We start from the raw sequence: 9,211 nt of genomic DNA on the forward strand, positions 1-9,211 counted from the left end.
GCACATTTTATTTAGATATCTAAATTAGAAACCATTATTTCGAAATAATTAACAAATATACATCTAGCAGATAATCAAATTTCAACTCTGTGGCACGAACAAAAGCGCGAACGAACAGCGAACATGAACCATAGAGTAACATTCGTCCAAACATGTAACATGAAAATCTCATTTGAAAACAAATAAATGGCCACCGTTTGCATTGCCTTTTTCCTAATCACACAATTTTATTGTAATAAAATGGACGCAGATCCCGAAGAAAGGTTAGATTTTATAGGTAAAAGTGTTTCGCGCTCATACTTTTTTAAGTTGTGATCAAAATGTTGATGAAAATTAAAATTGGGGGTCTGACAGAGTGTTTCGCGCCACTTGCCCTAGTGATAACATAGTGTTATGTCTGCAATTTCAAAGCTATCAAGGAATGTTTTCAATGGAAGTGCATTGTTTTCAGAGAAATATCAAGAAGACCAAAGCGTTGGAGCATGAATTCGCAGCGGCTAGAGCAAATAGTAGCGGAGCTGATGAAGCCCATCAGCGATATCCGCCGCAATTTCGACACGGACCTAAGCGCGGTAACTAAGCGGTCCCGCCGCGCCGATAAAGCTTTATGTAGTACATATCTTATTAGAAAAATGTAACTTATTTCCCCGATTTCTTTAAATTATGTGATAAGTTTAGCTTTTTTAATTTAAATTTTGCATATCCTGAAATTTTAAAACAAAAAAACCTTAGCCAAATAATTAATCTATATAAAAATATTGGAACTAAATTATAACTCTTGTCTGTTAACCTTAATTTTTGTTACTAGTTGATAGACCTTTGCTACAAAACTAAAACAATTCATAGTTTTCTTGTAACTTAAAACCTTATGTGATTTGCAATTTCAAACTTTGTTTTTTAGGCATCCCTTGTAGTGCAATGTCATATATTCAATCTATTAAAGAGACTAAACAAAGATCAATATTTTTTCTCAAATAAGTGTGGTTAACTAAACTAACTTTTAAGATTTATAATATTACAGTTATAAGTGGTTTCCATCGAACCTATAAGTGTCAGTCTAAGCTTTATAGCTTAAAATGTTAACATCAAAAGTTTCAAAACTGATATATCTTACAGTTGTTGGAGGAATACCTGACGGAGGCGGGCTTACATGCCCTGGAAGCAGGTGAAGCTGATGAACCCGGACCAGCTGAAGAAGTAGCACCAAACTTTGCAGAAATTGCATTACTACTCCAGCAGTCTGCACACATATACAGTCGGAAAGTTGACTGTCTTTATCAAGATGTTTTGCGGGTCACTGATGCACTAAACAATTCTACCCTGTTAGTATATATTTTAATTACTATGGTGATTAATGGCAGTCATAAAATTTTGGGTGATCTAGTTACAAAATAACATATCTATATCAAATTGACTTCAAAAAACGTAGGCGAAGGTTATCAATTTAATATATATATATTTTTTATTATAATTTTAATTAATTCCCTAAATTATACCTATGCCAAATTTATTCTCAAAAAAATGGATATAAATTAAATTCTGTAATTAATACATTCTACATACATTTAATTAAACTAAAGTGGAAGGCCAGGTTTTGTTTAACAATATTCAATTATAAAGAAGTTATTTTCAACTTAGTAACAATTGATAACAATACAAAAAATGTTACCCTGAAAGTATGCAAATTGAGTCAACTACTTGACCTTGGTTGAGCTATTATCTTCCTAACAGTCTTAAGTCAATACAAGTGTCTAAAATTTGTGAATGCCATTTTTATTTTGTAAATTCATTCTAGGTAGATTCAACATTTCACATTTATTTAAACAATGTAATTATGTATGCTGCGAGTCATTGAAAAGCCAGGTTACTCTCATCTCTACATATACATGAAATACATGTATATAATATAGGAATTTTTTTTTTTTATAGAACAGAGAGCAAACGGGCAGGAGGCTCACCTAATGTTAAGTGATACCGCCACCCATGGACACGCTCAATGCCAGAGGGCTTGCGAGTGCGTTGCCGGCCTCTTTAGTTTTTACAAACTACAAAATTATAAATTGATAAAACAGGTGTAAAATATCTCCTGTGGCATACTTAAATAATACAATAATTGTTAACCTCAATATATTAAAGTTTATTTCACATTGCATTTACTGCAGTTGATCAGAAAAAACATTGTAATTGTATTATTAATCCAATGGATACTATCTAAACCCAGTGCCCACACCACTGAGGTCAATGTGATAGTAAAGGGAGGGTATTCCAAAATTTATTACTTTTCATTAAATGTTTTAAAATCTACTTACTGTACTGTAACCGATTTCCAAGTAGTTTCTTCCTAAAACCCATCATTTAAGTTTCATAAGTGAGTAGTAATTTTAGATATTATAAATGATATATGCCATATGTAAATTGCATAAGAATTTTAGAAAGGCTAACATGGAGCATGGCATAAAAAAGCTTGGCAAATACTGTTCTAATCTTTGCTATTCATACGTACCAGAAGTTGATAAGGAAAGAAAATTTATGTTTTTTTATCAATATTTATTAAAAACAATACATATTAATTCAGTGAGGACAATCCGGAAGAGGGCGAAGCGGATGTGAGTGGTAGCAGCGCCTCAAAACGGAAAGTGGCAACAGCCGTTGAGGCTTTTGAGCCCATAAGATTGGAAACTGCGTCAACGGCAAGGCGTGAGGGCACAGTTCGACCGCCTCCCACGTTGCCACGCCTTTACATCGAGTTGGAGCCGCGCCCACTGGCACCAGCAGACACGCAGCTCACAGACTACGCTTCCGAACCAATTGGCCTGCTCGCTGACTTTCATGTCGCGTGGAGATTAGCGGTAATTGTCTATTCCTAACATTTTAACGTCGTTGTTTCGATCCTCGGCTGTGCACCAATGGATTTTCATTCTATGTGCATTTAAAATTCGCTCGAACGGTGAAGGGAAACATCGTGAGGAAACTTAGACCTTAGACCCAAAAAGTCGACGGCGTGGGTCAGACACAGAAGGCTGATCACCTACTTGCCTATTCGATTTAAAAATGATCATGAAACAGATACAGAAATCTGAGGCCAAGACCTAAAAAGGTTGTAGCGCCATTTATTTTATTTTTTAATAAATTACTGTAATTTTTTATATATTGTCTTTATTTAACAATGCATTATTTCCTTTATGCGATCGCGCAGTATAAGCTACTGTACTTACGCTGTAAGCAGCGCAGTTAACGAAGACAAGTTATTAAAATGTGAATTGTTTTGAGCGGGAATGTTCGTAGCTAAAAAAATCTTTGGTTAGAGGTTGTAAATGAAAAATATTGTTTCGAAGGGCGGCTTCCTTCTCGAAGAGCTAGAGGAGAGGGCGACGTTGTTCTCGCCACCGAGCGCGCCGCCACCTAGTGAACCGCCGCCGTTGACGCTGCCGCAGCTGAGTGTGCCACCGCCGCCTCCCTCCCCTCTTCTGCCCCCTTCGCCCTTCAATTGCTCCACTCCCCTGCCGTCGCCCATCAAACGGGAGAGAAAGAGGCGGATAGATGTCGCTCAGGACTTAGATCCCGGCGCGAAGTTGATTATAAGTGAAGGTATTTTATTTGTTAATTAGAAATGTTCCTTTCAGAATGTTAGAATAAATGGAAGGGAAGTAAATTTTTAATAACTGTATTAAAAATCAAAAAGTGGCGTATTGCAGGGACGTATAGCGTTCGGGACGTGGGCTATTACACTCGTGCTTTTTCTTTACCTATTCCGCACTCGTGCTTTTTCCCAATTATGAAAACAATATCTATTAAAAAGAAAAAAACCAACCAATAAGTTTTTACTACAAAAAATTCATAGAATTTTTATGATTCATGCAAATATTTCTAAAAAGAAGCTACTAATTTGTTCCAATATCAGATTTAATGATTTGATTCAATGAGTTACGTTAGATTTTTATTTCATCTCATTTACATTTCATATCAATAAAAAATCCACTGAAGACTTGGCTGTATGGCCTTTGCCTACCTGGAATGGGTGAAGAAAAAAAATGTCTGCTTATATTTAAGGTTGGCGCCATTTTCAAAAAGTGTTCTTTGAGAGTTTAGTTGTTTGTTGCACAAAATGAGTAATTTCGACGATATTTTATTTAGTAGTATTTAGTTATTTATTAACACCACCGGAACTCAGTATAATTGCACAAAATGCTTCGGAGAACATTTTACCGGAAAAGTAAAAAAATCGCTATATCTCTACATATGACGAATTTATTGCGTGGACAGAAGAGAGAAGAGCAAATAGTTTTATTAAATTGCTTTATTTTTTCGCAACTGTATTAAAAATAGTTGTTCAGTACACGTGCGGAACCTTGTCGGAACTCTTTGCAGTGACAGGCTTTCCGCACTCGTAATGAAATTCCTATTTACAATGTGTGTCTATTACATGAAATTTCATGTATCTCTTTTATTAATCAGTTAAGCGATAAAATTTAATTAGAATTAATATAGGATTTTTAAAAAATAAGTATTACTGAGTTACTCTTCTTTATCTAGCTATATTAAGGATTTCATGTCTTATTTTTTAATTATTGTCTTTTTCATTGTCTATGTTTGTAATTTTCTTTATGTATTTTATTTTTCCTTAAAAGGTTTCTTGGAGGAGAACGCAATTGGCTCATTGCCCTCCTTATTATTCAATTATTATAATGTGTAAATAAACAAATAAATACTGTTTCCAGAGATTCTGACAGCGCTGCGCGGCGAAGACAGCGAGTTCAGTGTCCCCTCGCGTTGGATCCAGCGTGTGGTAGAGCGGCGTAGCGGGCAGCTGTTGGCTACGCGGCTACGGATACGAGCGAGCGCTCCGCCGCCCGTTTTCCGCGGCTGGGACAACGTCGCCGCCGACGTCGGAGGTTTCTGCGGCTGGCCCGAGGAAGCCGCACGCTCGGCGCTCAATACGACGCTCGGTGAATTGCGACGTGTACGCCTCCGAGTTCCCGACGAGAGCGACGACGACGGTTTCTTCGAGCAGAGTTCCTCTAGCGACGGCGAGCCTCGTCGCTCGCCGGATCCCTCGGCGTCTGACTGGCAGAAATGGCGGGAAGGCGTCCTAGCGCGCACGACGTCGCATTCGCCGGACGTCCGACGGACGGCTGCGCTGCTCCTACGCTCGGCGCCGGCTGTCCCCGCGCCCCCCGCTCCCTTCTCGACGCTGTTGCGACATCACCATAGTGCACACGCCACTAAGCCCGCACAGCTCGTGCTAGCTGCGCTATTCCTGGTACGTCTGTTGTTCAACCTCCTCTCGCTCGAGGAGCTGTTCCAATACCAATTGTTGTGATTGAGTAATTTATATTAAGATTGAAAGAAAACAACTTTTTAATTGGATTAAAGCTATTTGTATTATTAGTAGTAGTCGATACCAATTCCGGGGAAATAAATACAGATAACACAACTTTCTCTATAGCTGTGATACTTTTGACATTCAACACCTTTTGTCTTCAGTCACCGTGACCACGCACGCTGAAAAGCACGTGAAACGTCGGAAAAATAATTAAAATTATGTAAATAATTATATATATTTTTTTATACAATAGGGGGCAATCGGGCAGGAGGCTCACCTGATGTTAAGTGATACTGCCGCCTATGGACACTCAAAGCCAGAGGGCTCGCGAGTGCGTTGCCAGCCTTTTAAGAATTTAAACGCACTTTTCTTGAAGAATTTTCTATAATAATACAAATAAAAAATTGTTTTCTTTCAATGTGTAAAACCTATGTTAACCAAAGACAATATTATATTAAGATTGTTGATTGGAGCATTGGTACTGTAACACAAAATCCAAAAGACTTCAAGGAATAATTTTTCTCAAAACTGTTATTCGTAACATTTTGTATTACGAGATGTAAAAATCGTATATATTTAATAACATGTTTCATACTTGTTATACTAAGACAAAATATTTTTTCTCTCTGTAATCTTTACAAATAATATCTATTTATTTCAGGCGAATAGCGGAAACATAGAAATCATCCAAGGCGAACCACTGTCTACTAATGCATTTTCGATACGCGTAATATCCCAAGACGAGTCTTTGTACCAACCGGCGCTTGCGCGAGACGCCCCCAGCTGAGACACGACTTGAATTTATATAAGCTTAAATATTTTTCTTGTACAAAAGCTTTATCTCCATTGAGAAATCTTTTTAGGTGGATTCTATGCCTGGGGAAAGAACTATTTTTGCTTAAAAGCAAAGCATGCAAAAATATAATGCCCATGGCTAACATAACTTATGGCACTATTTAATAGTGATATGGAAATTGTGAAGGCTTTGTGTTGGTATGAGAGATGAAGTTATTACAAAATCATTATTATATTATACATTTAAGTTACATTTAGTTCCTGTTAAAAATTATAAAGAATAATTACTTTACTATCGTGGAATGTTTTTTTACATTCTCAATTGGTATTAAGGAGCGTTCATGTATTACGTCACACAATTTTTGGTGATTCAACCCCCCCCCCCCCTATTAAACGCGCTGTAACGTTTCTGTATCCAATAGTAAAACGTTTCCTGAACGACCACAGTGACTCTTTATACCTAAAACTTACCATTATGTGTGTGAACATAATATTAACAATAACGCGTAATTAATCAATGTCCCGCATCGTAACGTTTTACAAGAGGGGAAACCCCCCCCCCCCCCCTCCCAAAATTCGTTACGTAATACTTGAACGCTCCCTTAAAATGTGAAAAAAAAAACAATTAAAAGTCAATATATATTATATTCGTATATAACGTTTACCATTTTTTCCACACCAAAGATGAGGAAACAAGTTTCTTTAACACCACCACAAACGTTAAAATATCTTCAAATTAATAATAAATCAACAGTGTGTAATAAAGTTTGAATACACAATTGGGAAGAAAAAGAAACTTGTGCTCGCAAACTCATAATTCCTAGGTACTTTGTTTGACGTTTTGTATGAAGAAGTATATAATTCTATTGAATTTAGCGAAACAAATCTAATTGTAAAAAAAATATTTATAAGGTATAATTATATTATAAGGAATTGTACATAATAAATGTAAATACATTATCATAGCCTGGTTTATTTTTAAAAGCCGATGCGTAGAATTATTATTTGGACACACAATTAGGCACAACTCACACTGGTGTCTAGTAAACGCGACTATTTTTCTCTTATTAAGGTACAAATTTGTATTATGAAAATATCGTTACGAGCTAGGGGATCGGATAGAAAATGCCGTAGATTTCTTCAAGGGTTTTATTATTGATAAATGAATGAATTTATGAATGAATTTATGAACACAAATTATTCGCAGAAATGTACTTATTACACATACAAAATACAGTCACTAATTACTTTAATTATGAACACTTCACACAGTACTTTATCGTTTCGGTGTTTATCTCTTGATATCGCATTAGAAACTAATCTAACTGATCGCGTTTAGGCTCGCTTATATATCCCTGGGAATAATCTTAAACAATATTCGAGAACTCTCTGGGCGGGATTGCTACTGAGTAGCGATTGCACAATTCTAGAACGTCCGTACTCTCTGTGCTCAGTCTAGATTCGAGATCTCCGATCTTTTCTTTCTCTCGCGTCTCATTCCAACCTTGTTCCACACCTAGAAAATTCGGTCTAGAATATTCTTTCATCAAAGGGGTATATATTCCTAAAACGGGTCTCCAACTAACTGCATCTCTCGACTACACGTTTTGAAACTGCCTGAAAAAAAATTCAGCTTCCTGAAAACTAGGGTAACATGCAAATTACAATTTTCTAATATGTGATTGAACCTGTGACTGAACGGGCAGAAATCATATTTGAGCCTGCTGAAAAGTTCTCTAAGTAGTGGAAAAATCTAGAAACATTGCAGTCGACCCGTCTTCGTAACAATATATTGTGTGAAGCGTGACATCACGCATTATTCAGGTGCAGTGATGCGCGAATCGCTAGTCATACGGACTTGAGGTGTAAGAGTAAAGAAAAGCGTGCTGCCGAGCCGAACTGTTTCCAGCCGTATGATCTGGTAGCGCGATCATTGTCGCTACGGAATCTTGTAGGATCAGAATTATAATCACGAGATCTCGGGTAGTTTTCTACAAATTTTTAAAATCGTACAACTAAAACACGATGAAAACTGCTAAGATTCGTTTTTAAGGTTAATTAAGAAACGACATTATTTAGAAGAAAAATATGTATTATTACTATTCCTAAGTATTATTTTAACTAATATTTATAAGAAATCACGAAACATTCGTTATTTTAACACATGGACTCACAGAGGTGAATAAAGAGTTATTTCCAGTATTACTTTTATTTACCTATCCCTAGATATTTCGGAGTGATTTTAAAAATAACTTTTTAAGAAGCAAATGTATCTCAGATTAGTTGGCACCAGCGTGAGTGAGCTATTATAAACGAACTGTAGAAAGCATCCTTTTGCTCCTTCACACTTATATAGATCCCCTTTTTAATGAGTGTGGCTCTAATTTCGTAAAAACACTTGAACAGTGACTAGTGATAACACTGACTTGCTGCTCTCAGAGTCTTCTATTTCGTATTGAATTGTCGTGTTTATAAGCAGTAGTATCAAATAAAATTCTCTGTAGTCATAAAAAGAGGCATTTAATTTTATTTTTCTGTTGCAGTAATAATCTCTTTCCTCGCAGCGGAGACGTTTAAAAGGTTATGTGACGATATAATCATTTTATTATATTTTTGATACGATATATTTGCTAGGCAAATGGAAAATTTCGTCGTCTTACAACTGTTTCAAGTCATCTTTATAATTACAGGGTTCTACAAATATAACAATCTGCGGTTATTTATAAATACTGGACGACAATGTAGAAGCAGATAAGTGACAATTAGAAAATCCAATCCCAATTCTGAAGTGTAAGCATAAATATTAGGTCCTTACATATGAAATTGGCGTTTAAATTTCACCAAACGCTTATAAGTAACTTTTTGGGGTTAATTTTTGCTTGGGGCAGGATTTGGCTGGCTGGCCAGGATCCAACCAGGTCAAGTATGTATTGAACTTCAAAATACGGGAGTTATAGAACTAAGTCTCGTTTCTGAATCTCTAGGTCTAGCATACCCGAGTCACGACAACATTATAAGTATAGCAACTTACAATCTGTGGTATGGTCGTTCATTGTAACATCACATCAACTGTGAACTGATGTTTTATTGTCA

The 9,211-nt window shown here is 36.4% G+C and overlaps 1 protein-coding gene across 2 annotated transcripts; it reads left to right on the forward strand.

The window, feature by feature from the left end:
- Positions 1-153: 153 nt before the first annotated feature.
- Positions 154-6,570, forward strand: LOC123719706. 2 transcript variants are annotated; one of them, XM_045676206.1, is made up of 7 exons: positions 154-263; positions 452-572; positions 1,117-1,322; positions 2,576-2,849; positions 3,336-3,588; positions 4,719-5,260; positions 5,985-6,570. In XM_045676206.1, exons 1-7 carry the CDS (start codon positions 187-189, stop codon positions 6,108-6,110), a joined length of 1,599 nt encoding a protein of 532 aa, XP_045532162.1. In that variant the 5' UTR covers positions 154-186; the 3' UTR covers positions 6,111-6,570. The 2 variants fall into 2 exon arrangements, with proteins under 2 accessions (XP_045532162.1, XP_045532163.1); XM_045676207.1 differs by having other exon boundaries at positions 155-277.
- The last annotated feature ends 2,641 nt before the right edge of the window (positions 6,571-9,211 follow it).

This window comes from Pieris brassicae, chromosome 2, assembly GCF_905147105.1.
Source record: "Pieris brassicae chromosome 2, ilPieBrab1.1, whole genome shotgun sequence".
NCBI classification, from domain to species: Eukaryota; Metazoa; Arthropoda; class Insecta; order Lepidoptera; family Pieridae; genus Pieris; species Pieris brassicae.

Coding starts and splice junctions, on each gene's coding strand:
- LOC123719706 (XM_045676206.1), top strand. CDS start 187: ATGGCCACCGTTTGCATTGCCTTTTTCCTAATCACACAATTTTATTGT. Junction 3,589..4,718: donor GAAGTTGATTATAAGTGAAG/GTATTTTATTTG, acceptor TACTGTTTCCAG/AGATTCTGACAGCGCTGCGC. Junction 5,261..5,984: donor TGCTAGCTGCGCTATTCCTG/GTACGTCTGTTG, acceptor TATTTATTTCAG/GCGAATAGCGGAAACATAGA.